At 51.0% G+C, this 27,893-nt stretch overlaps 1 protein-coding gene across 6 annotated transcripts in view; it reads right to left on the reverse strand.

Moving 5' to 3' along the window:
• Sipa1l3 (signal induced proliferation associated 1 like 3) overlaps nucleotides 1-27,893 on the reverse strand; it is a 209,987-nt gene that overhangs the window by 71,363 nt on the left and 110,731 nt on the right. For all 6 annotated transcript variants that reach the window (XM_031386009.1, XM_031386003.1, XM_031386005.1 and 3 more), the window contains 5 exons: nucleotides 14,190-16,016; nucleotides 12,043-12,173; nucleotides 3,216-3,404; nucleotides 2,450-2,624; nucleotides 1,353-1,456 (listed from right to left, as the gene is read on the reverse strand). In XM_031386009.1, coding sequence (XP_031241869.1) covers nucleotides 1,353-1,456; nucleotides 2,450-2,624; nucleotides 3,216-3,404; nucleotides 12,043-12,173; nucleotides 14,190-15,705 — 2,115 coding nt within the window. In that variant the 5' untranslated portion in view covers nucleotides 15,706-16,016. The remainder of the gene's footprint in view (nucleotides 1-1,352; nucleotides 1,457-2,449; nucleotides 2,625-3,215; nucleotides 3,405-12,042; nucleotides 12,174-14,189; nucleotides 16,017-27,893) is intronic.

Consider the following 27,893-nt stretch of genomic DNA (forward strand, 5'->3'; position numbering starts at 1 on the left):
AAACGAAAATGAAAACAACAACAACAACAAAACAAAAACCAAAACCTATATTCTAAATTCTTAGTGCTCTGGGTTCCCACCCACTAGAAAGTAGTTCCACTGTCCCATTGGCTCAGCTGGCTAGCTGTGCCCAAGAGAGGGAGCTGTCACATATGCAGTCTTCTGCAGCCCCCTGGCCATAGGTGTTTACTGTTATCTCCCAGCACCTGAGCACCTGGTCCCTGAACCATTTGCCCTTTCCAAGATGGCCATGTACTTCATTCAGGCCCAGTTTCTCTCCTCTGTGCGGCCAAATGGTGGGATGAGAGCGGGGACTGTGGGGCGCATCTCCACCATCACTAAGAAGACCCATGAATGAAGCCACTGCAAAAAACAGTGGAGGTGAGGACTCTCCTTTTCTGTTTGTTTGTTCGTTTTTCTCAAGACAGGGTTTCCCTTTGTAGCCCTGGCTGTCCTGGAACTTGTTCTGTAGACCAAGATGTCCTCAAATTCTAGAGATCCGCCTGCCTCTGCCTCCTGAGCACTGGAATTAAAGGTGTGTGTTGCTATCATCTGGCCAGAGGTGAGTACTCTTCAGACTGTTTGAACCTCAGGACCCAGCTATACCTAAAACCAGCTTTGCTTGTGCCAATTTGGTTTAAGTTTGAGGTGGAATTCTGTTGACTCGTTTATTTCTCTCATTCTTAAAACTGGTGATGAGGGCTAGAGAGATGGCTCAGTAGTTAAGAGCACTGACTGTTCTTCCAGAGGTCCTGAGTTCAAATCCCAGCAACCACATGGTGGCTCACAACCGTCTGTAATGGGATCCAATGCTCTCTTCTGGGGTGCCTGAAGACAGCAACTATGTACTTACATACATAAAATAAATAAATAAATCTTAAAAAAACAAAAACAAAACAAAACAAAAACTGGTGATGAGCCAGGTAGTGATGGAGCAAGCCTTTAATCCCAGCATTTGGGAGGCAGAAACAGGTGAGTTCAAGGTCAGCCTGGTCTACAGAGTGAGTTCCAGGACAGCCAGGGCTATACAGAGAAACCTTGTTTCAAAAAACAAAAAACAAAAACAAAAAACTGGTGATGAGTCAAGAGACACCTGAAAGGAGATGGGTCAGCTGAAGGTAAGTAGAGTGGCGAGGACCAGCAGGAAGACGTGGAACCAGACAGACACTGGATCACATCAGTAGTCTAGAATTCCCAGGGAAATGACTGTGGTGCAGAGGGTCTCCAAGACCTCTATCTGATTCACAGGACCACCCCAAGAGAGCCATCACTGGGCAGATGGCCTGGCTGGTGGCCACCAGTCTTGAGGAGGGTAAATGCACACTAACTGTGCCCCGCTGGGGACCACTGACCTGCTGCCTGTTGTTGGGAGTGTAAGGGAGCAGGGTGGAGACGTGGAACATGATCTCGTAGTCCTGGTACGTCGTGTAGAGGGAGTGGGTCCCCGTGGAGTCCGCTGGGGTAGAAACAGCAGTTAGTACCACCGTCCCTAAGCCCCTGGGTTCCTGTCGTATCCCACAGGCCATCTGCTAGTTCTTTAACTCAAAGCTTTTACTTACATTCACTCTTTAAAAATGAAAGAAATATAAAAGAAATCTCCCATTATATAATTGTTTTGGTTTTCTTTTTTTTTAAAAGGCAAAGTCTAGCAATGCTGTCTAGGCCTCAGATTCAGTCTTCCCGACTCAGCCTCCTAAGTGCTGGATTACAGCGTGTGCCACCATGCCTGAGTGTCTTTAGAGTTTACTATCAGCCAACGAACCCTCGACATCCTGCCATGCTCTTAAAATACCTGGACTTAAAAGGCATCCTTTAGTGCATGTTCTCCTGAGGCTCGCTATGTGTGACAGGTGGCCTTCACCTTCGTCCCTGCTCTGCAAATATCACGCAGCCCCATGGAGCTCCAAGGTGCCCTCCAGGTGCCCATGGCCGTGCCCAGGCCTCACATCTGATGTCCACAGCACAGTGTGCAGAGTGTATGGCTAGGAGCGCAACCGCTGAGTCACACACACAAGGGCTAACCTCAAACCTCCCTAGACGACATCCTCTTGCTTTCCCTGGTCAGGGCGTTGTTCATCCTGACAGCGGTGCTAAGGACCTCCCACTGGCCTACACACTCACCCTGGCATCATCAGACCTTTGAGCTTGTCAGGCAGACAAGCAGTGGTGGCTCTTTGACATCTCAGTGGTCCTTACTTAACAGATTTTTTTTTTTTTTGGTGGACTCTAGGGCCTGTTAGGGAGGTGCTCCATCCCGAAGCAACACCTGATGCCTACCCCTGCCCCCACTTACCTATTATCTATCTATTTACCCATCTGTCTACCCATCTATCAGCTATCTATTTTTTGAGACAAGGCCCTGGCTGACCTGGAATTTACTACGTAGAGTAGGATGACCTCAAACTCAAGAGATCTGCCTGCCGCTGCCTCCTGGGTGCTCCCCACTTACTTTTGACATCCAGCTGGGCAGCATACTTGGTGAAGCCCTTCAGACAGACCTTTTCGCCCAGGAGGTCCAGGAACTCCTCAAAGGCAGGGCCGGCCTCCTCATTGTTGTACATCTCCTCCTCTGAGCTCTGGCCTGCCTTGCAGTACAGGATGCCAACCTTGTGTTTGCGGCACAGCTGTGTGGGCAGAAGAGCGGAGCAGGTTCAAGGAGGGTCCAGGGAATGGGACATGGGCAATCCTGAGCACTAAGCCCAGGTGCTGCTGGGACCACTTGGGAATTCAATGCACAGCCTGTGAGGAAGGAACCAGTATGGGGCATGTCCCAGAGAAGCACAGGAAGGTTCACACTCTGTCATCTGTCTTTACATGGCTGTGCCAGTCTATGGTGTTAAGGCAGAGTTGGGAGCTGGGGCTGGCTTCCGATAGGAGATGACTGGGCATGGGATAAAACTGTGCCACAGCAAAACCTCAGCTACTTGGGGGTCTGCACATGCCTGGAAGTCCAGAAGCAGTGCCAGGGGCTACGGACGGGCCAGATGGCAGTGAGTGGGTTTGTGTTCGTGCGCTGGCGCATGTTCTCTCTCCCGCTCTCTTCATAGAAACCTTGTGGTGTCAATCTCATTCCCAGGCTGTTTCTATGACACTGCTCTTGTCAATGTGCTGATGGCTCTCTCCTATTGCTACTTGTTATAAATAAATTCAGAGCTGGAGACAGACAGGGCTGGAGGAGTGGGGCTGAAGGCGGGGGCTCCTCAGCCCAGGCTTACCCCTTGCTCGTCGAGCTTCAGTAGCTGCTCTGTGACTTTGGGAGTGTTAAGGGCCAGTCGCAAGCAATGGATGTTGAGCTCTGGGATGACGTACTCCAGTGCATCCTTCAGGGGCAAGCCGCGCCCTGTCCCGTGCTTGGTGGCTGTAGGTGTGGCATCCTCTAGAATGGAGCCCCGAAGCGTGATGAGCTGCTCAACAGAGAAGGGAAGGTCAGGGGTGTCTGGGGGCTCTGAGAGGGTCCTGCCTTCAGACAGGTGTAGCCAGGCCTGCTATGTGCTTCTGTAATTCCAGGGGATTAAGAGATTGGAGGCTAATACAGAGGACGAGCCAGGACTAGGATTTTTATCTCCTTCCGGTGATCCTGACCAAGGGACCACAGGCCTCTGAGCCTCAACCTTCTCTTCTGTGGGACAAAGGCAGGCAATCCTAAATGAAGAGGAGACTCAGTGAGACAGCCCATCTTCCTTGGTTCAGTACACACACTGGCCACTGCCTCCTGTGTGCCAATGCATTCTAAGCAAAGACCCCAGAGAACTGACAGGTGGGAGGGGTGGGGGAGTCTATCAGGAAACAGGGCCCCGGGTGAACCAAAGAGGCTCCACAAGGAAGGGGCTTTCAGTCGCTCCTGAGACACTGAGTTGTAGACGAGTCAGTGTTTGCTCACAGAGATCTGCCTGTCTAGGATGCTGGTGCCAGTTTGGGTCTTGAATTGTGGCTCTTGCTGTGGTTCAGCCAGTTTCAAGAGGAACATCACCCAGGTGCTCCGATTTGGTCTGGGGTGGGGCTGGACACAAATGCAGGCATTTGCATGTGCCTGTGTCCGTGTGTGTGTCTGTGTCCGTGTGTGTATGTGTGTGTGTGTGTGTGTATGTGTGAGTATAGTCCACTTTCAACCTCCTCGGTTGCTTCTGCTGTGCTACAAAGGTTGGAAATACTCAAGTTAGAGGCCACCCCCCTCCCCTCTTCCTCAGATGTTGCTACCTCCCAAGAGGTTCCTAAAGCTGACCATGTGACCAATTCCAGGAAATGAAATGTGAGACTCCTGTCTGGTCAGGACATTTTACTGGCCCATGTCTTCTTGCTGGGGACATCAGTGTAAAGATGAATCCCCAGCTCCCCGATGTTTCTCCCCATGGTTGTCCAGGAAATCATGGCTGGCCTCCAACTCAGAGATCCGCCTCCTTCAGTCTCCTGAGAGCTGTATTTATTTTGTTCATTTTTTTTTTTAAAGACAAGGCCTTGCTATATAATCTAGTCTGACCTTGAACCTGTGGAGATCCTGTCTCAGCCTTCTGAGTACTGTTACTATAGGCAGGCAACACAAAGATGCCTTAAGATAAATTGCCATCCAGATTAGCCTTAGTACTGACCAGTGTCTTCCTGCCTGCTTCAGAGCTTCCCACAATTTTGATTATTGCTATCTTTTCAGGAGTGTGTTTGAAGATGGAGTCATGGTCTGCTAGGGAGTGCTAGCGTCCAGACCCCCACGTCCAGCTGGCAGTTACTGTTCTTCTGTTATCTGGCTCCCTGCTTCTACCTTTGAGTCAGGATCTCATGTAGCCCAGGCTGGCCTCAAATTCCTGACTCCTGCTTCTCCCTCAAGTGCTGAGATTATAGGCAAGTACCAGCATGCTTGGCTTCTTTTTCTTTTTTTAAGATAGGGTCTTATTCTACAGTCTAGGATGGCCTTGAACTTGAGATCCTTGTCTCAGCCTCCCAAGCCCTGGAGTGATGGTGTAGCTGTCTTTTACTACTTTATGGGGTTCTTCTTTCTTCTCCCTTTCTCCATTCTTTTCCACTCTTTCAACCCCCTAACACTAGATAAGAGAGAAAAAGGAATAGAGGGGAAAGAAAAGAGTTCCTGAATAAAGTCAGGGGTGAGAAAGGGGGCAACTATTATCATTAGACTACTTCCTACTGATTGGGGGGTGGTGACTTCCTTGGGGCAAGTTTGATCTTCACCATCAGGATATCTAATTTCTTCTTCCTGTTTCTTCTTGGTGCACAACTATTTAATAGACGATCAACAATAACCAACAATCAACTAGCAACCCACCTGAATAACCAACCAATAGCCAACAACCCATCTTGGGGCCCTCGCATTTATAGAGCCTCTGAAAAGTCCCCAGAATTCCAAATGTCACACACTCTCAGAAACTGTCTGCAGCTGGCAAAATCACACTCCTGCTAGAGCATGAGGCAAATCATAGTCAGCTGCTGTGGACAGTCTGAAGCAGCTCCAGAACCCCACACCTGGGATTAAAACAAAAACATACTTTTATAACATTTCTGTGTTTTAAAGAAACCAAAATTCCAAAATTGCCACTCAGACAGCTTGCCACTGCGCCCAGCTTGGCGTCTTTCTCTGAAGAGGGTGCGTATGGGACTCCACCATGTTGTGTCCAGAGGATGAAGTTTGTGGTGGGTTTCATTCCTCCCAGTGCTGCTGAGCACAGCTGCCTCCAGTGTTTGACAGCTGAGAGCGGCACTGCTGGGGACATCCACAGATGTGCCTCTTGGTGGCCATGAACACATTTCCTTTGGGGTTTATATTCTATGAGACAAATTGCTAAATCATCCAGACATGCTAATCTTTGGATTTACCCAAAGTGCCAAGTAGTTTTCCAAGTAGTTGTTCTGATTTATGACTGCCAGCCCTGAGAGCCCCTGTAGCCACATCCTCTTGACACTTCTGGCCACCAGCTTAGGCCAGGGTCTAGGCCAGCAGAGTATGTGGTAGCTATGGCAAGAATGCACGGAAAGATATGTGAAAAACCACAAGAAAAAAGAAAAGGGAAAATCCTCCACATGCACCCCAGGCCCACTTTAAACACAAAAATGACCGGTGTTAACTGCAAAAACACAGCCTCCTAAGTCAACAGGTATACGAAGCCGCAAACACATGCCATGGTTCTGCTGCCAGGCACACAGCCCACCCTTGGCAAAAAAGACCCAGGCAAGAGGTGTGTGGAAGGAACGGAGTGACCTCACGGTTGGGAGTTACCGGTTCTGACCGTGCTCGCTAACAAACACACACATCTCTTATCGTGAGCAAAGCAAGCATGAAACATGGAGGGCAGCGATGGTGTCAGGACCCACAGGACCAGCATCTTTGTGTCCTACTGATGCTGCTCCATAGCACCCTGCTGGAGTCAAGAGTCAGTGTGGACCAAGAAATCTCCTCCAGAGTCCAGCAGCTTGTGGTTGCACCTGACCCTCAGTGCTCCCCACTGCTGCCCGCCTGAAAAGCTCCGGGTTCTCCTCCTGGCCGGGGGAGGAGGAGCAGGGCACCAACAGGTCATGAGAAGCTGCCGTGCTCCTCCCTGCCTGGGTCCTCTGTCACTTCCCACTGGCACAGCTGCCCCTTTTCCCTGCCCTTGTCCCACTGCCAGCCCACTCTCTCCATAGCAGCCCAAATCAGATCTGCTGTGAGCCCTCTGACATCCGGTACCCCTTTACTGATGGTGACAGACCAAGTGAGCTGTAAAAAGGACACCATGCCACATAAGCAAAGAGGGGCCTATTTGTGCAAGTCAGGCCCATGACAGAGCCATATGCATGTTGGCTGCTCTTTGTGCTGGGTGGTAGGTCCCTTTCAGGGACCTTAGGGAGGGAACTTGGCACTCTCAGCTCCTGTTCCTGATTCCCAGCTTCACTTTCTCCCTAGCTCAGCAACCCTGAGCCAATTGCTAAATTTCTCATCCCATTCCTCATTTCCTCCCTCCCTCCCTTCTTAGTTTTTGAAACCGTTTCACGGAGCGCAGGCTGGGCTCCAACTCGAGCACCTCCCAAGCTCCAGGATTACAAGTGTGTCCCACCACATTTGACTTAGGTAGATTTTTACTAATACAGGGTTTTGCGATGTCCAGTCCTGGCTGGCCTCGAACTTTCAATATTTCTACTTTAGAGTCTCTAATCTCATTTTCTCGTTGACAAAATGGGAGTAAGAATGCGACCTTGGCCAGGAGTGGCTGTATACACCTGTAGTTCAAATACTGTGGAAGCCAAATAGGATAGAGTTCAGGCCACCCTGGGCCAGCTGGAGGATCCAGTAAACAGAGAGCTCACCACTGTATGTGAAATACGGTAAGAGCTGAGCGGGTCAAATAGAAGGCTGTGGTCTCCCTCCCAGTCCTCAACAGGACAAGTTAGAGATACGGAGAGGCACACACAGGAAATCAGATGTGCCAACTGAACACAGATACTCCACTCACAACAGAATTATACTTTTTTCCCTTTGCTTTGTAAGACCTTCCCCTTTACTTTGCATACTTATGTATGGACTAGGTATTATACACATATATACATATACAAAAAGTAAAAACCCAAACTCCTAGGCCTCCCAGAGCTAAGGCCTAACTGGGCACAGCACTGTAAGCCTACAGAGCCAGCACCTGGGAGGCTAAGGGGGTGGGACCGTGAGATCCATGCCAGCCTTGGGCAGTCTGTCAAGGACTCCCACTTGCCAGGCTGAAGGAGTGCACTGGGCCAGATGGTCCAAGGCTGGCTGGGGGAACCCGTGTGTCATCTAAGCAGTCACTGGCAAGGGGCAGCCAGTGCTCAGGTGCATGGTGCCTAAGCCCAACCCTGAGTTTGCTCTTGCCTCAGTGGGAAGCTTGGCTCTGCCAGCTCCCACATACCATCTGCTGAGCGATATGGACCCACTGGTGCCTGTGTGCTTGGTGGCTAGGGGTGGCCATCGAGGGCAGGCTAGCCTGCTGGCTTGGGGAGCAGCTGGGCGCTGCGCTCTGGTTTGTAGGGCCAGAGGCGTGTGTGTGTGTGTGTGTGTGTGTGTGTGTGTGTGTGTGACTGGAAGATGGAGGCCTGCCTGTCCCCCAGCGTGGCCCTGGCCTCCTGCAAGAGTTATAGTTAGGACAGGATGTGAGCAGGGTGGTGGGGTCTAGCACTCGGAGCTCTTCCTGCCCTGGGGGCTTTGTGGACAATCCCCACCTCACTTGGAGTCAGGTCACAGTTCTGCTTCCTGCCTCAGTGTAAGACCCTGTCCCCCACCTTACTAAGAGTCAGGTGACAGCTCCAAACTTGTTTTTACAGAGGAAGAAAACAGAAACACAAGTCATGGGGCAGTGAGGGACAGCCCTGGACCGGCAGCCCAGGGCTGTGTGATCCTAACTCAGCCCCAAAGATCCTGGCGGTGGGAGTGGAGAAGAGCAGGAGCCTAGCCACTGGGTAGCCTTGGGAAAGTAATTCTCTGGCTCCAGTGTCCTCCTGGGTGGACACTGAGGGATGAGGGGACAATGGGACCTGTGTGGCAAGAGCTGAGAGAAACTGTTGGGGCAACAAACCTGAAACACTGAGTGGAGTGCCCCTCAGCAACACGTTTCGACTCTGGTGAAGGTTCTTGACTGCTGCCACAAAATGTGGGTTGTGTGACTCTCTGCGAGGGGAACTGAGGCGAGGCAAGCTTTGCAGCCACTGCTTCTCCTCCAATTCCAGATGATGGGAGGTCAGGCCTGAGGGCCTCCCAAGGCAGCTCTGCAGGGGCTGGGCCCAGGGCTGGGTCTGCGTGTGGTCTGTAGGTGAGGGCAGGCAAAGGCGTGCGTGCGTGCGTGCGTGCGTGCGTGCGTGCGTGCGTGCGTGCGTGTGCACATGTGTGTTGAAACTCAGGGTGGACTTGAACTGATGGCAATCCACCTGCTTCAGACTTCTTAGTGCCGCAGTTAGAGCTGTGAGTCAGCACACCAGCTCCCCAAGGTCTTAGCTATTTCAGAGGTACCTCTATCAACCACCCTGCCTGAAGATCTGACCCCCTGACTCAGCCACCCATTTCCCTGCTGTGCCTTCCACTTTGTCACTCCCTACCTGTGATGGGCTATGATGGTGTCTTGTGTAGCACTGCTATCTGCCCCCAAGAGAGCAGCCTTCAAGCCACTTTGCTGCTTTGGTTGCTACTGTACTCCCAGAGCACAGCCTGGGGCTGTGAGGTGACAGTATCTTGGTGGGATGAGTGGCCATGAGGCCAAGGGCAGCATGGAACAGCTTCCAGTTACCAAACAGGAGGTGTCATGTCCCTCAGTGCATGTGACATGCTGTCATTTATCCTTCTAGGGTGTTGAAGAGTGATGGCTTAGCAGTTATGAGCACTTACGTATGTGCCAGGCATGGTGGCACACACCTTTAGCCTCAGCACCTGGGAGGCAGAGGCAGGTGGAGCTCTGGAAGTTCAAGGCCATCCTGGTCTATATAGGGAGTTCCAAACTAGCCAGAGCTACATAGTGAGACCCTGTCTGTCTGTCTGTCTGTATGGATAGATAGGCAGGCAGGCAGGGAGGAAGGGAGAAAGGGAGAAAGAATAAAGAAAGACGCACTTACAGAAGCCTCAGGTGCTGTTCCTAGAATCCACATGGTGGTTCACAACCATTTATAGCCCCAGTCCCTGGGGCTTCAATGTATTCTGTGACCTCTATGGGCACTGCATGCATATGAAAGTCTGAATTCTTTTATCATGAACAGGCCCAATGAGGGGGAGGGGGAGGCTGACCACTGTGAGGTGACTGCCTGGGGCAGCTGAGTGGGGTGGCCAGAGGATGATGGACAGAGAGCCACTTGGCCTCACCTCTTACTGGAGGGTCCCGACTGCTCTGCATCTGCTGCTTTGTCATAAATGAGGACAGCAGTGGGGCTGATGGAACTATGAGACTATGAGGGAGAGCCAGCCTAGGCGAAGGCAGAGTGAGGTCACACTGCAGTGCTAAGCGGCCACCGCCGCTGTGAGAATCTGCATTTCTCATGTACACGCACAGGCTTGCCACTTCACCAGCATTTGCTCACGTGTCCTAAAGTGCCCTGAAGCTGGGTGAACTGTCACCTCACATTCTGCCTCGGTGATCAACTGGCCAGAAAGGTGAATTAGGAAAGGAAAGGCTAAGACACTGGTAGAGACAACCTGCAGTCTGGGCATGGGATTTTGGGGCCCGCTCTCAACTGACACAGAGCCTTGTGTCACCCAGCGGAGAGCCTCTGGTGGGTGAGGTCCTCATCTGCCTGCCAGGATCAAAGTCCATGGCAGAGGCATCCTGCTGGGTTTTTATGCCAGTGTGCAGGCCTGGCATACAGGGATCCCCGGTGTGTGGGCCTGTATCAGCAGGCTACTGCCTTTCCAGAAATGCCGCTGTTACGTGGCTCGTTCGGGAGGTGCCAGCACTTTGCCATTGTTGCTAACTTGCTTTGTACAGCTGGGGATCAGACTGAGAGACAGGGAGCACCGCGACTAAAACCTCCTTTCTGTTGGATGTGGTAGTGCATGCCCGAAATCTCAGCGCTCAGAGAGTGGAGGCAGGAGGGTCAGGAGCTCAAGGCCAGTTTCCAATATACAGTGAGTGAGAGCTTAGGCTACATGACACATGCTCTCAAGAACAAGACTCTGAAAACACTCTGCTATCCCGCCAAGGACCTCCTTCTCTTCTTCCCTCTCCTCCTTGGGAGGCTCCGCTGGTATAATAACACTTGTCAGAGTTCTAGAATTTTGGTTCCTTTAAAAAGCACAGAGGTATAAGAATGTGCGTTAGTTTTGATCCCAGGTATAGGGATGTGGGGCTGCTTCCGACTGTGTGAAGCAGCTGACTGACTTGCATCGCGCTCTAGAAAAGGCATGGTTTTGCCAGCGGCACATAGTTTCTTCGACTGTGTGACGTTTGGAATTTTGGGGACTTTTCAGAGGGTATATAAATGATAGGGGGCCCCTATAGGCAGTTGATGGTTGCTAGTCATTGCGGGGGGGCGGGGAGTGGGGGCTGTGGTTTTTCAGTAGTCATGCTCAAAGAGGAAACAAAAGGAAAGAAATTAGGTTTCTAGACATCTCCTGACTCCCCCGCCGCCCCCCCTCTAGTGATAGGGGGTGAAACCAGCATGGATAAAGGGTGAGAGAAAGAACCCACAAAGTAGCAAAAGACCAGGGACACCCATGGAACTGTCAATTTTAGTGAGAGGGTGACTCTAGCCCGGAGGTGGATCGTGTCCTAGATCTAGCTGCCTATCTTTCTCACACTCTATCATCCCTGCCAGTGCCTGGCCCAAGGTGTGGGCGTGGGATCCACGAAGAACCAATGAGGGATCCTGCAGAAGTGACTCATCCTTCTGTATGGAAAGCTCCCGGGATCCAGAAGGCCTGCACTGAAGACAGTGTGCTGGTGATAGGAGAGAAGGGAGGCACAGCCAACCCGGCTGAGCAGAAGTGTCACGTTCTGCAGTCTGGCAGAAGATGGGGTCAATCTGGGCCCACAACAGGTTCCATCCCTGACCTATAGTGACAGAGATCAGTGAGCCAGCTTCTAAGTCAGGAACACATTCTGTCACAGATCACTTGGGTTGGTGTGGAGGGACAGCGATGTGCCTCCTTCCCCTGTTGCTGGAGCTAGGCTTTAATCCAAGTACTGCTGGGCAGGACCGTGAGATTCTCGGCTGAGAATGGAGCAGGCTTGTTGGTAGAGGTTGAAGCTACTTAGCATGGCAGGGCTTGCTGTGGTGCCCCAGGCCTGCCTGGACTAAGGCCTGAAGTCTTCCTTAGTACCTGAGTCCTGAAATGACTTCATATCTGAGTCTTGAACATAGATTTGGTGATCCTAGCAGAGCTTTGAAGTCACCTGCTAGGCTCAGATCCTGGCCTGGTTTATTTGCTACAACTTAGGCGATTTCTGAGTATCAGTTTTGCCCTCTGTAAAATGGACAGACTCACAGGATCTCAGTACTGGACCTCTTACGAGACCCGGCAAGGAAGTCTGGCCTGGAACCTGGTAGAACCAAGATATGGAAGCGGGAAGGGTTTAGGGTTCCCGTTTACCCAGCAGGCATACTGGCATCGGGCCCTACCTCACGAGTCCGGAAGATGATCCTGTACTGGTACTGAGGTCCGTGGTCCTTATGATCCTCCAGCTTCTCCCGCTTGATGCTCACGGCCACGGGCCCCAGCTTTTCATCCACGCCAAAGTAATTGGCATGCTCTGAGAAGGGAGAGCAGGGAGGCATGGTCAGATGTCAGGAAGGAGAGGGCACAGCCCACGGCAGCCTGTCCACGGTGTGATGGGAGGGGTATAAGGCAGTCTCACACAAAACTCACGAATCAAAGGTCAACAGAGAAACCCTGAAGTCTGACGAGAGCTGGGCTTTTTGTACCAGGGACGTCAGAGGCCTTTTCTGACTTTTCTCATCTGAGGAACAGGGACTCAGGGGCTACCCACAATTCAGAACTGGTGTGTGAGAGGGCGACCACAATGATGAAAGGCTTGGCACAGTCCACGGCGGGTCATCAGCCCAGGGCCACTGAGATTAATCCTGGCTCTGTTAACAGCTCGCCTGGTTTAGCTCCCATTAGCTGTTGTGGAGCGGTTAAGCCCTGAGCCTAGGGAGTTCCCGCCAACACAAATTCTGGGTTGAGATTAGATATATGGCCCCAGCCAGGTCACATGATGAGATTCTTAGCAGCCAAAGGAGCTTAACTCAGCAACGTGAGGATTACTAACTGAGTTAGTACAGCACCAGGCTGGCACACAGCAAGCATGTGGCTTAAATGCTGGCCATTAGTAGCTAAGGACCTCAGATGTGTTCAGGGGCCTGACACAGATCCCTAAGTCATGCCTGTATCTGACCACGTTTCTACAGACCCAAATAATGGAAATGCTGAGGGTAACAGTCATAAATAGGCCAAGGAGCCAGGTTTCTGCTCTCCCCCCCTTTCCCCAGACAAGCCGCTGAGAATTCTACCAGGAAATAGTTGTTCCTGATATCCAACCCTACTGTTTGGCTGCTGGCATTGTTAAGATTGCGGCAGCACCCTGTCAGCAGCCTGCGTGATTCTGGTGCAATGTCTTCATGTTGCTATTGTCAACGGGTATCTGTTCCTTGTCCTCACCCTGGTACTCTGTATAGTTAACTGGCAGTCCTATTTTCAGATGCTCCTGGGAGAATCTAAGGCTAGCCCACAATAACGGTGCAGACTAATGAGAACAGCCCTGCACGCGGTATTCCACAAGTGGGAGTTCACTCCTGAAGATGCTACCAAGCTGCTGTGGGTTCTAACTACATTACAATGCCCAGTCTCTCAGAAATCCCAGTAGCTGGTCAGTGCTCAATAAATATTAAATTAATCATAAGCCTCTGTGTCTACAGAGAAGTCAGTCTAGAAAGGCTACTTTAAGAAATTTGGGGACTAGACAAGGTCATACTATATTCTTCTGTGTTGTCTTTGAAAGGCCTCACACTGGAAATCCTCCTGCCTCAGCCTTAATACTGGGGCTCGCCTGTGTATCATCACACCTGGCAGGAAATGGCTATTTGCCCCAACCCCTCTACTTTCTTTCCTTTTTGAGGCAGGGCCTTACTATGTAGCTCGGGTCTACCTCAAACTGAAGATCCAGCTGCCTTGACCTCCTGAGTGCTGGAATTAAGGATGTACGTTACCATATCTTGCTTCTTGGTGAGTTTTTAAAACCAACATGAAACAGCCCTTTCATCGCTTAGGCACCTTTCACCTTGGGGTCCTGTGCTACTGAAGTGGAGCCTCACAGCCTCCACTCTGTTGGCTGGCATCTGGACCTCACAGCCTCTATCCTGTTGGCTAGGATCTGGACCATCTATTCCACCCCTTCATTGTTCATCCCAGTGCCATTCTGGGTGGGGTACGGGATCCACTACAATCAACCCTGTGCCCCATGAGACCACTCTCAGGGTGAAATGAGTCACAAAGTCAACAAGCTATCACACAGACACTCCAACCCCATGGACTGTCTAGCCCCCGAGACCACTCTGAGCCCTGTAGAGGACCTAGCTGGCATCTGCTACATTTGACAAGAACCATTTCTTATTTGTTTGGTGGCACTGTGGCTGAAACTAGGGCCGAGTGCCAGGTTGTAGCTTCCTTTGTCCTCCCAGGCACCACTAGTAATGAGATGGGATCAGATGGATATGGATAAGCAGTGGGTGGCTTCAAAGACAAATTGCGGCCCCCCACCACTCATCACCTTTGCCCACAAAGTAATCCTGGTAGTAGCGAGCACCCAGGTCCACGTGCTCGATGCTGTACTGCCTGGGCCGGCTCTGTGTCCTCTGCTGCTCCTTGGGTACCTCCAGCACCGAGATGCTGGCATTTGTACGGTGGGTGCTCAGGGTGGGCTCGGCCATGTGGGTCTCGCCGCTGCCCCCGGGGGAACCCACGGAGGCCCGGGAGAAGCTGACATTGCGTTCTCGCTCCCCGCCGATCTCATTGCGGAAGTGCGGGCAGCTAAGCAGCAGGTCGTTGCTGTTGTCGTCCCCCAGGTCCTGCTCCAGGTTCTCTTTGCAGTTCAAATCCTCTGTGCTGGTGAAGGCTGGGTCCAGAGTCCCCAGGCTGTGGGCTCGTGATGCCGTGAGTGTCACCATGGCTGAGGCGGCTGAGGCGGCTGAGGCCCCTGTGGTGGTGTTGCGCCTCTGGGCCACGGACACCCTGTTGGCAGCTGCCTCGTTGAGATCAAACAGCATGCTCTGCACATCAAAATGTGCAAAGCTCTTCTGGCAGACCCATGGTCTGCTGGCTTCTGGGGGGCTTCGACCTTCCTCAGTCTCTCCCAGAGGCCGCCCCACTTCCCCGTCGAGCTTACTGCTCCTCAGTTTCCTGAAGATGGACGAGTCCACAGTGTCCCCACTGCCCAGGCCCCGCACAGGTTTCTTCCGAGCTTTCTCCTTCTCCTTGAGAGGCTGTAGACTCTGGAGACTATCTTTGGTGGGCTGGCCATTGCGGGGGTCTCCCTTGGCTCCACAGTTGCCCCCCGAGAGGGCTCCGGGATCCACACGCAGGAGCTCACTGAGGTTCCGGGAGCCCTGAGCCTCTGGCTGCTCGCTGCGGAACTCATTGAGGATATCAAAGAAACTCTGCTCTGGTACACCCTGCACGTCGATGGAGGACGTGCTGCCATATTCTCGGAAGAGGGGCAGCACCCCTGGGTGCCGGGTCCCCCTCGGGTCTCCCGGTTCCTCTACATCACACTCACTGAGGGTGATCTCGCTGCTGCTCCGATGTCGCAGAGGAAGGAAAGCCCGGCCAGGGGACCGGGGCCACCCATCCTGGAATTCTACATCTTTGGACCTTCTCCTGGACAGTCGATGGAAGGCTCTGGATCCTGAGGAAGCTGGGGTGCTGGAGGGGAGCTGTCCATTCTGTAGGTTCCTCATGGAATGGGCTACTTTGGTGGTTTTCACACCATCCGTGTCCTGTGAGGGGCTGGGATTGCTCTGTTCTCTCAGGGCATCTCGCTTGGGTGGCCAGTCAGCCACTCTGGCACGCACTCCCATCTTGGGCATGGCGGGGGTGGTGGGGCTAGGGCGGGTAGTAGCAGTAGCTGGGCTCTCACCGAGAGGCTGGGACATGCTGCCATTCTGGGCCCAGAATCCCATGGGAGTGTAGTCCCCAGGGTGGGGCCCAGGGAGGACATCGGTGCTCCTGGCCCCACAGCTGGCTGCCAGGTCCACACCATCATTAGGAAGAGGCCGATAGGTGGTCATAGTCCTCGGGCGCTGGAGTGCTGCTGCCCCTGGAAGTTGAGGTGCAACTCTATGGGGTCCCCTGGCCCTCAGCCATTGTTCAGGCCCACCAGCCCTGGGACAAAGGGTGCTGGCCCCTGAAAGTGCACTTGGAGGTTGTGAGCCTGTAGAGTGCAGTTCTTCACCATCGCTGTGGTCAGCAGCGCAGTTGTGGCCTCAGGAGGCAGGTATCACATGGGGGGGGGGCTCCAGATGCAGTGGTTCACTGGGGCAGAGAGTGCAGAGGCTGCAGGCCATGGCCCGTGGGTGCTGGAGGTGTCTTCCCAGCCATGCTGCAAGAAGAGAAAAGGAAGAAGTGAGGTGTGAGCAGTATGCGCTACTGCCCAGAGGCAGGGGTGTGCCTTTTTTTTTTTGAAGGTGAAGACAGCTTTACTCATTTGAAGACTCAGTATTATGGAATCTGCCTGCCTGCTCTCACCTTCTTCCATTTCTCAGACAAGGCCCTGCTATGTAGCTTTGAACTTTAGAGATTCTCCTGCCTTTTCCTCCTGACTGAGTGCTGGGATTATAGGAGGATAGCACGGTGCCTGGCAAGAGTGTCTGATCATGTGAAAAGCAGAGAAGGGACAGTGATGGGTCTACATCACCAGCTCCAGCACCATTAGCGCCTTGCCATTCCTGTTTCATTTGCTCATCCAGGTATTATTTTTTGTGGTCCTGGGGATTGAACCCAAGGCCTGTGCATGCCAGGCAAGTGCTCTGGCACTTAGCTATACCACCAGCCACGAGACCATTTCATCCACAAATACTTCTCTAGTAGATGAGACCTTTTTAAAAAAAAAAAAGTTATTTATTATATATATATGAATGCCCTGTAGCTGTCTTCAGACACACCAGAGAGGACATTGGATCTCATTTCAGATGGTTGTGAACCACCATGTGGTTGCTGGGAATTGAACTCAGGGCCTCTGGAAGAGCAGTCAGTGCTTTTAACTGCTGAGCCATCTCTCCAGCCCAGTAGATGAGGTCTTTAAAAAAAAGAAAAAAGAACTCATCATGATCTCACTTCATATCCACCAGAGTTCACAGGAACTCTTTGTTAGCCTGCAATAATCGGTCCGCCCCAGGTCCTGGTCTGTCATTTCAAAGGGTCTTTTGTTGAGTTGGTCTGCCCAAAAGAGGAACCAAACAAGGTCCTTAGTGCTCAGGCGGATGCTCTTCCTGTCTCCCCACTCCATCACAGCTGTCTTCCCTCATTCCCATTTCCCTCCATGCTTAAGAACACACCTATTTCTCTAGTTCACAAATGGCTTCCTACCCCTGTGTGAGTGGGAGACACTGGTGGATCTTAGCATCACAAGAAGAGGCAGACAGGCTTAGCTCTTCATGGTACCCCACTGTCTGCTTTCAGGACCACAGGCATGCATGTGTTTCCTGTCTGTTAATGATCCCTTTGCTTCTGCCCAGAGCCTTGCATGTGCTACATAGACAGGCAACTGCTGAGCCACAACCAGGCCTGAATTTTCATCTTCCTTTTCTCCTCTTTTTTAAGAGGAGACATGCTTTCATATGTACCTCAGGTTTGCCTTGAACTTGTGATGTTCCTGTCTTAGTAACCACTGGAGTCCTAGGACTATAGATGTGTCCCACCATGCCTGGCTGGTTTTGTGTTAACTTGATGCAATCTATATTAGAGAGGAGGGAGCTGCAAGCAAATGCCTCTAATAAATCTGGCTGTGAACAAGCCTATAGGGCATTTTCTTAGTGATCAATGGGGGAGGGTCAGTCCACTGTAGGTGGTGCCATCCCTGGGCTGGTGGTCCTAGTGTCTAATAAAAGCATGCTGAGCAAGCCATGAGGAGCAAGCTGAGGAGCAGCACCCCTCCATGGCCTCTGCATCAGTTCCTGCCTTCAGGATCCTGCTCCGCTTGAGTTCCACCCCCACTGGTTTTAGATATGAATTGTTAACTGTGAATGAAATAAGCCCTTTCCTCCCCAAGTTGTTTGGCCATCGTGCTTCATCACAGCTATAGAAACCCCAAGACAGGAGCACTACTGAGAAAATGCAATACGTGTCCACAAAGTAAAAGGAGAGCTGGACACAGGTAGGGAAGCTGGGCTGCAGCCTCTGGTGACTGCTAGGTCCCACAAGATGGAGATGTTCATATCCACTTATGGACTGACTCTATTGTTAAACCATCAGTTCAGGAGCATAGGGATGCTTCCCAGTACAGCTGGTACAGAGCTGTGCTCATGGATAGTTGTGTGGCCCTCGTACTGCATAGAGTCAGATTTTTTTCCTCTGATGTTGGCACACTGGGGCTGTGTGGGACAACTGGTGGCTCAGCAGGGAACCTGACTTGCTATGTGGTGTGTACCTCTCACCAAATGGGCTCTCCTGATGGTATTTGGCATCCAGTTCTGTGGACACTTTTAATCGAACCTTGCTGTAAATACACACAGATGTTCTACATGCCTGAGGCTCTGCACACATCTCCCCAGGCTTGCAACTGGATCCCTCTGTGCTGTTCTGAGCCGAGTGGTTCCCACAGCAAAACAAACAAACAAACAAACAAACAAACAAACAATACCCACAAACAACAAAGAACAACAACCACAACAAAAACCAAAAACAAAACAAAACCCCAAACCTCCTAGGTCCTCCCAATGGGGAATCCAGTTAGGAGAGAAGCATGGTGTATGCCTGAGAATCAAATGGCTAGGCTCCAATTACGGTGTGCTATGGACCAGTGACTAACAGTATCCCAACCTCACTCACTGTGAAGTGGGGAATTTTCTGCTTCTTTGGTGTCACTGTCCTTCTAGGCTGAGCATCCCAAACTTGAAAATCTGAAACACTTTAAGTGTCACACAGGCATAGTGACATACATCAATCCTAGCCTTGAGAGGCAGAGGCTGTAAGGATATGAAGTTCAAGGACATTGTTGGTTACAGTTATTTTAAGGTCATTCTTGGCAATATGAAACCAACCTACCTATCTACCTTCCTTCCTTCCTTTTCTTTATTTTAACGTTTAAGTGACAATATGATGCTACAAATGGAAATTTCCCTTGCTGATTTCTGGTCCCAGGCATTCTGGACTCCATTTGTTCTCCCATTCTTCTAGGAAGCTCTGGAGAGACTTTGTGACCCCCACTCCCCCGTTATGAAAACAGGGCAGGGTCTGCTGAATTTGGGGTAGAGGAGGTGGTGCATCTCGAACCACAGCACACCTGGGTCTACAGAGTGTCACTCAGTAGCAGGGACACTGGCTTAGCTTTTCCTGGGGACACTGGTTCCCTCTGGCTGGTGCTCCCTTGGTCCTTACACACGCTTGCTCCTTGGCCTCCCAGAGGTTCTGTGAGTTCCTCACTGAGATTACCAAGCTTCTGTGGATCCTGGGACCATATACCAAGAAGGCAGCTGGGGAAGTGTGAGTAGAGGAAAGGCTATGCCCAGTATGACACACAGTAGTCTCTTCTTGCTGCCCGCCAGATCAAGATGTAGGACTCTTGGTTCCATCTCTAGCACTATGTTGGCCTGTATGCTGGCATGGTTCCTGCCTTGATGATCATGGACTAAACCTCTGAAATTGTAAGCTAGCCCCAATTAAATGTTGCCCTTTACATGAGTTGCCTTGCTCATGGTGTCTCTTCACAGCCATAAAACCCTAAAATAGAAATTGGTACCAGGAGTGGGGTATTGTTGTGTTAGGCCTGACCATGTTTTTGTTTGGAGAATTGTGGATTTTAGGACTTTGGAATAGGAAAGCAGTGGGATGTGTTAAGTGGGGCTTAATGGGCCATCCTGGTAGGAGCATGGAAGACAGTAGTGCTAAAGGTGATTTGAACTGTGGGGGGCCTGGCTCAAGAGGTTTCAGAGGAGAATTTAGTATTATACCTAAAGATCATTCATGTAATAGTTAGGTGAGGAATGTGGCTGCTTTTTCCCCTTGTCAAAGGTCTACCAGAGGATAAGGTAAAGAAATTAGATTAATTGTAACAGTAAAGGAAATCTCAAAACAACCTAACATAGACTCTTCTGTAGTTCATTCTTATGAAGAAGAGTTTTGATGAAATGGAGCAAGCTAAGCAAGGAAAAATACAAAAATGTATAGTTCAATGATTAAAGGGGCGCCAGGAAGTGGAATGGAGCTAAATCCTGTGTTAATGGATATTAAATGGAATTAAGGGAGTAGAGACCTCAGGGCAAGACCCTACTCAGCTAAGATTCCACTTTGTGAAAGGGAATTAAAGAAAAGCTTAGGTCTGGGTGTAGTGGTACATACCTTTAATTACAGCACTCAGGAGACAGACAGAAGCTCAGGTTCAAGGTCAGCCTGGTCTATGGAGTACCTTCTAGAACAGCCAAGCTTAGGCAGTGAAGTAAACCATCAAAACCAGAAAACTGGTGAAGATGTAATTTAACAAGGAGGCCGTGTTCCAGTCCCAGCAAGCAGCAGAACTTGGCAGCTTTGGCCACATAGTTCTGGCTTTAGAATCAAGAATAGAAGAAAGGGATTATGGAATCTCCCTCTGTGATTAAGGAAAGGTGCTGAGGTCAGGCCTATGGCAGGGGTGTCCCTACATGGAGGCCCAGAGAGGCCATTGCATGAAGCTGTGAAGATGAAGCCTGGATTGCCTTGGAGACCTCAAGCTGTTGGAGATGCCAGAGCAGTGAGAAACCTGCCAAGGAGAACTGCTAACTGGGAGTGGAACCAGCCAAAGAGAAAGAAGTCTGTTGCAGTCAACAAAGCTGAAAGGAGTTGTAGATCTGCAGAGTGCTTTGACATCAGACATGGAGATGCAGAGTTTAGAGTTTGCCCAGCTAGTTTTAGAGTTTCAGCTTGTTTTGGTCCAGTATTTCCTCACTATGGAATGGTAATATATATCCTGTGCCTTTATATGGTGGAGGTATGAAATCTGTTTTTTGATTTTGATCTCATAAGGGTTTAGGGTTAAGGGATTACATGAATTTCAGAAGAGACTTTGAATGTTGGACTTTAAAACATTGTTAAGACTGTGAAAGACTATAGGGAATTTGAAGTTGGATTAAATACATTTTGCATTATGTTATGGCTAAAAGACTATGGGGGCCAGGGAGTGGAATGTGGTGGTTTAGACAGGTATGGGCCACATAGACTCATGTGTTTGAGTGTTTGGCCCATAGGAAGGAGCACTGTTAGGGTGTGGCCTTGTTGGAGGAAGTATGCCACTATAGGGGCAGGCTTTGAGGTCCCATATGCTCAACCTGTGCCCAGTGAGAAACAGTCTTTCCCTGCCTCCTGCTTGATCAAGATGTAGAACTCTTGGCTTCATCTCCACCACCATGCCTGCCTGGATGCTGCCACGGTTCCTGCCATGATAATGGACTGAACCTCTGAAACTGTAAGCCAGCCTGAACTGGGGGCAAATTTTGTCCTTTACAAGAGTTGCCTTGGTCACGGTGTCTCTTCATAGCAATAAAACCTTAAGACAGCTTGTGACCAGACTCAATCCAAAGGTGGCAATGAAGATGTAATTATGTCCTAAGTAGGGGTCCAGGGATGGTGGCTCTAGTCCTGGTTAGAGAAAGGGGCCGTGACATTAGGTGTGTCTTATTCTTGTCTGCTGCAGGTGCAGCATGTTGCTGGCTCACAGCTTTTGTTGTTTCATGGTCAGGAGCTGGTGGGCCTTGCTTCATACTGAACCCCCAAGACTCAGGCAGACAGGAGACTTTTCTAGAGCATCCTTTTGACTTCAATCCTTCCATATCATTGGCTAGAATGAGGTCATGTGGCCATCCTAGTTGCAAGGAATAACATGGAGAGACAGAACCGTACTGTGGTTGTCCTGACTGTGGGCCAGTGGAGATTTGGGGGCTCTGTTAGAAGAGCAGATAATCAGTGGTTAGCCTGTGTTTCTAGGCTGCCACTTGTGAAGTCTGGGGGCTCAAGGGGAGTGACTGTTCCTGATGAGGCCTTCAAATCTTAGGGGCAGTCTAGCAGAAGGGTGGTCCTCTGTGGAGCTATAGTATCTGCAGCAAGCTCAGGGCTGGCCAGAGGGGAAGACTCAAAACATCCTGCATGCAGTTCTCTGTGGTATGTCCCACTCTCTTCCCCAATAGCAGGCCAGATTTCCTTTGTGGGACTCTGCCACTTGCCTGCCCACTGTGGCTCTGTCCTCTGCTCAAGCACAAACCATGTACCCAGTCTGGTCCACTAACACCAGTGAGGTCTTTGTCTGGAATGCTAGAGCTGCAGATTGCAGCTAGCTATTGGCCAGAGGCTGACCCGTGAGAGAAGGAAGCTAAGTGTTAGAATTTGAGGGTGCTTGTCACGATTTGAGGCTCCACATCAAGCTGGGCATGGAGCTGGTCCCATTCCACCTCTTACCACTAAAAGTTTCAGTCTTAGAACAAACACTTCACTTCCACAAACAGAAGCAGCATGTACAGCAGCAGCTGCGGGCACTGCCATCTTCCTGTGGGCCAGGTCCCTTTCTAAGCACCCGTCATTTGTTAACTGCTTTTTGCTAAGCCTCACAACTGACTCCACAAGGCAGCTTTCACCACCACCTTCCTTTTACAGATGAGCAAACAGGAGCAGACAGATGAAGCAATGTGCCCAAGGCCGGGATGTCTGAGCCCAGCTCTTTTATCCCTGATTTGGTCTTGAACCCCAACCTTTCCTGCAACATGCTGGACTCTGCAGCTTCCACCTTCCCCTTTGGGAAGAGGTAGACAAATACTTCTAGATCCAACCATTTTGTTGTTCAGTTGCTTATGATGTCACTGGGAGCAACTCACACTGCAGACAGAACCCTTCCTATCTCTGTCCCTTCTCAGGATAATTAGGATGCGCTAAGCTTTGCTGCAGTAACAAACGACCCCAGATATGTGGCAGGGCACTCACACATGTGGGGGATCTGTCACAGGCTGGCTGATGGCTCTGCTTATGTCACCTTGGCTTCCAGCACAGAGCAGCTTTGTCTGGGCTGCTGGCCCAACTTCAGAGGAAAGAGGAGTGGCTGACATGACCCTTAAAGCCTCCTACTCAGGAACGACACTCCAATCCATAGGCCAAGTTACACAGCCAGTACTGATACCAGTGGGGAGGGCTGCCAGAGAACTCAGCACAGGAGCAGCTGCCTACCTACTTCTGCTGCATCTGAGTTGAAAGGCGCACCCCCGCTCTCCCACAAAATCGCTAAGGCTGGGACTGCCCATGTCAGCCTTGCTATAGGCCCTCCCTCCTCCTCTCTCTCCAGTCCTCCACTCTAGCCCCACTCTAGCCCTGAGGACCCTCCACAGCAGTCTAATCCTCCCTGGACCCAGAGGTCTGGTCTCAGTTGCAGTGACTTCTCTGTAGACACTTAGCTGGCTTCAGCTGTGGCGTTCTTCCTACTACAGTTCAGACTCCCCTAGTGTCCTTAGATAGACGGCAGAGCTCAGTGATGTCACCTTAGCTCTTGTACTTTCACTGGCCGAGGCAGGAGGATTGTGAGTTTAAAGTTAGATTGGCTACACAGTGAGCTTCTGTCTCAAACAGAACAAGCAGGCACTAAAATGTGTTCTCTGGGTTGAGGGGATGGCTCAGCGGTTAAGAGCACTAACTGCTCTTCCGTAGGTCCAGAGTTCAAATCCCAGCAACCACATGGTGGCTCACAACCATCTGTAATGAGATCTTACATCCTCTTCTGGTGTGTTTGAAGACAGCTACAGTGTGCTTATTTTTAATAATAAACAAATCTTTGGGATGGAGCGGGCGGGGTTGACGGAGCAAGCAGGGCCGACGGGTCGAGCAGAGGTCCTAAATTCAATTCCCAGCAACCACAAGATGGCTACAACTACACTGTACTCATACATAAAATAAATAGAAATCTTAAAAAAAAAGTGTTCACTTAGTCAACCTGTCCCAGTCACACGACTGATGCAATCACTGTACCAGCTCTGAACAGTGAAACCCAACATTCTAATTAATGCACCCCTCTATCACCCCCTTTTTGAGACACAGTCTCTTGGAGCCCAAGCTGACCTCGAATTCCCGATCCTCCTGCCTCAGCCTCCTAAGTGCTGGGGTTTCTACAGAAGTCCACCACTACTCCCAGCCTATACTTGATACTATTTATTTGTTAAGCTCTTCCTCTAACCTACTGCTGTAGGTGTGAGGAAAACAGCTCTGAGGTGGGGAAAAGAGAGGAGTCAGGGAAATGAGGGAAAGTGGGGCTGCTCCTCAGGTGGTCACCCTTATAAAGGAAGAAAACTCATGATAAAGGAGGGGTTGTAACTGAGGAATAAGGTCAGTGATCTGCATGATGGGAGGGAAACTGTGTCAGCTGTGAGACCCCCCAGCCCCCTAATAAACAACATAGAAGAAGTTTTGTTTTGGCTCACTGATCCATTGTATGGATGCTTGGCCATGCCCATTGGGCTTGTGGCAAGCCCAAACATCATAGAAAGGGTGCAGGTGGGACAGAACTGACCAAACATGGAGAGAAATGGAAGGAGGGAGGGAGGGGAGGAAGGAGAGAGGGAGAGGGGAAGGGTTCCAGTACCTCTGCAAGGATGTCCCCTCCAGTGATCAAAGTTCCCGTCATTAGGCCCCACCAGCTTCCAACAGTAGCACAGGCTAGGAATCTAGCATGTGAGCCTTCACGGAACATTCTAGATCTAAAGCATGGCAGCACTGTGTGCAAGAGTAGAAGGACGACTAGGAAACCCTTACAGGGCACTGGGCAGGGGTGTCCAGGCAGTGGTCTTCACTCCCTGGTGGGCACTAGAGGCACTAAAAGAGGTTCCTGAAGAAACAGGTGTGTCTGCTTGGCCCAAGGAACTCCAGACCAGCTACTCTGGCACTCTGAGCTCAGTGTGTGAGTGCCACAGTGTGTGTGGAGGCCAGCAGAAGTCAGTTTTCTCCTATTATTTGGGTCCTGGGACTGAACTCAGGACATCAGGATTGGCAGCAGTGCTGCTCTGGAAGACACCTGCCCCTAAGGATCGTCCAAAAGCTAGGCTGGGCATGGTGGTGCAGCAGCACGTGGATGTGAGTTCAAGATCAGCTGGTCTACATAGAGTTCCAAGAAAGACAGGCCTACATAGTGAACCCCTGCTCTCCCCCCAAAAGTAAGCCGAGCAACTGATTTCAGCATGCAGCCAGCATGGGGGGTGGGGGTGGGGCTGGGGCTGCCAGGCAGCAAGCCAAAAGACAAGACAGTACATCCATCTGGAGGCATACAGTGTTTCTGACAAGGTTAAGGGGTTCTGGCTAGAGCAGCGTCAGGAGGGCGTGTGTAACAGGCTGAGCAACAGTATGACCTGGAAGCACCAGGCAGTCTAGGCGCTTTTCCTTATCGCTGTGATAGAGCACCCGAGAAAAGCAACTTAGGAGGAGGGCAGGCTCCTGCTTTGAGAGGGTTCACTGCATCATGGCAGAGAGCTCAGATGGAACAGAGGCTGGGCTATATCCCTCTAGCTCGGCCCGTGGCCCTATACCTGCCAACTAGCCCCACATCCATAAGCTCCCACCATCTCCCAAGACAGCGCTAATTAGTGGGGACCAAGTGTTCAAATACACATTCTGTGCAGTGTGCTTCAGGTTCAAACCACAGCATCGGAAATGGATACTGCTGAGGGTCACATGTGGTACAACTTATTGGAATAAAGGGTTCCAGAGACCTGTGCAGGAGATGCTCCAGGGAGCAGAGCTGCAGAGAGCCTGGTCCACCTGCATCCTCTGACCTCCAGTTGTTGCTGCTGCCGCCTCCACGGAGCTCCAGACAACTGAGTCGGAGAGGTGCTGGGAAGAGTGGGGTCTCGTATACTTCTCATTGCATGCTCTTGGGGAAGGGAAGGGATGATGGGCTAATAGCAAGATGAAGCCAGATACCCTCTGCCTATGTGTCAGGTCCAGGCTTCCAGGTTAGAACGTACCGGCCTGTATACACTGACAACCCCACAAAGCAGGGGCATCCACTATGCCCATCTCATAAACGAGAAAGGACAGTGACACGACCCGGTCCCACAGCTTGGCAGGTAGTGCAGTTAGGATTCAAACCCTGACTGTGCTGTGGGGACATATGGCTGACACACGGATTCTGGAAAGATACCAACAGCTTAGTGGGTGCAGGTAACGTAGTGGGCTTCTTCCTTGCTGGCCCTGATCTCACTCGAAGTCTGAATAACACCAGGGGCCATGTTACAGTACCCTCAGGAGCCAAGATGGAAGGACGAATTGGAAACCTTATTAGGAAGTGTTGAGGCAAAGACAGTCCATTAACCTCACCCCAGTGATCCAGCCTTGACCATGAAAACCTATGTTTTGTATTCAGTGCCACAGAAGCCAGAGGATTTATGTTTCTAATTGAAAAGGTCAGTGCGCATCTACAGCACTCAACCTGGCCCTGGTGACCTGCCCTGCTTTTAAGGGTGTTTAATAGGCATGATTCTTCTCCCTTGGGGAGAGAAGAAGTGAATGAAAATTGCATATTGAAATTCTTGGTGTGTACTCTGTTTTATTTTTGTACCATGGCATGTCAAGGCAGGTGTGTGGGCGTTCATGCTGCTGCCGATACAGAAGAGCCACAACGGCCCAATGCCCGAGAGGGGAGCAGAGGCTGGGCTGAGTGAATTCCTTGATCCAGGAAGGACACAACACTTGTAGCAAAAGTGAGACCAAGGAAAGATGCAGGACGCACAGGAGCCCAAAGCTGGGGGATGAGACTGCATGCCGAATGCATGCTTACGGCTTGAATTCGTGCTTTACGGCATGCTAAGCACACGGCAAGGGCTTTAATGCCAGGACCTGTTTAATCCACAGGATGAGTCTGGGAGGGAGGGGCTGATGCTCCTCTTGCCTTAAAGCTGATGGTTCAGGTGTGGCAGTGTATGCCTGTGATCTCAGGACCTCTCCGGATAAAGCCAGTCTGGAAACTCACTTGCTCCACAGTTGGGCGGTCCCTGGGTCAGCCTTGCTCTTGGGCAGGGTCCTCAGGTCCACATGCAGAGGCTGAGCTCATTTCAAAGGCTCACATTACCACATTGCCCTTGTTTTGATTTTGTTCTCTTGTAGAGTTGGAGTACATATAGGTTAAAGGCTCATGTGATCATGTGCTCAGAAAGAAAGAGAGAGGAAAAACAAAACAAACCAGCAAATGAGTCAATGCCTTGAGAATCCTCGTCACCTGATCTTGGAGGTTCCCCTTGCACAGCTGCTGTAGCACTGAGGACTGAAGCAAAGACCACCCAGCTCCACTCTCTGCCTGCCACCAAACTAGCTAGGCTTTGGGTAAACAAAGGAGCCTTTCTTTACCTCAGTTTCTCATCTGTAAAATGGAGACAGATAGGGCTTCAGTCTGAGCAGAGGCCTATGTCTGCATATGCCAAGGCTCAGCGGGCTCCCTGCCTAGTGATGTACTAATATATACTAGGCAAACCAAATGTGGCCTCATGGTGGCTCCTTCTGAATTAGGGGCACAGCGAGTAAGCCCTCTTTCCCAGGAGCCCAGAGCCTGGAGTAAGGGAGGGAGCCCTTGGAGCACCTGTGGGACCAGATGGATGAGGGAAGGTGTCACACCTCCCCCCAAAGCACATGTGGCTTGAACATCTTGTTCCAATCTGGGCACAGTCCCACTCTCTTAAGTAAATGAGACTCTGAAATGCACAATTGGAAAGATATGCTTCCTGGCGTGTGAGTTTAGGAATGGGCCCACCCAGAAGCAACAGCTATGTCCTAGAAAGGGGGAGGGTATGATAGAGCCAGGCCTCAAAGACAGGAGGGAGGGCCTTTTGGGGTGACTACATGTTGGGGGACATGTCCTCTTGCTCCAGGCTACCTGTGGGCACCATCAAGCTCACTGGCAAGCTGCAGCACAGGGGTCCATGGCTGCTGCCTCTCATTTCCACCATCATTATAAGGGCCATGCCCGTGGATAAACACCTAAGGGATCCCCTGAAATGCTTGCTCCTGTGGCCAGACTAGGCTCCCGGGCAGAAGATAGCATCCTGTCAGCATGGAGCCTGACTTGCAAACTAATTCCAGCTAATTGCCACCGAAACCTGCTAGGATCACATCTGTTGGGCCTGGAGATTAAATCAATATTTGACAATCTTGATTAAACACAGCCAGGGAATCCTTGTAAAAGGACAGCTGTTCAAGCCGCATCCTGTTCCTGGGGGGTTGGGAGGGCTGAGCCGGAGAGTCTCTGTCTCTCCATGTCTTCACCTGAGGAGAG

Source organism: Mastomys coucha, unplaced genomic scaffold, assembly GCF_008632895.1.
Source record: "Mastomys coucha isolate ucsf_1 unplaced genomic scaffold, UCSF_Mcou_1 pScaffold21, whole genome shotgun sequence".
Taxonomy (NCBI): domain Eukaryota; kingdom Metazoa; phylum Chordata; class Mammalia; order Rodentia; family Muridae; genus Mastomys; species Mastomys coucha.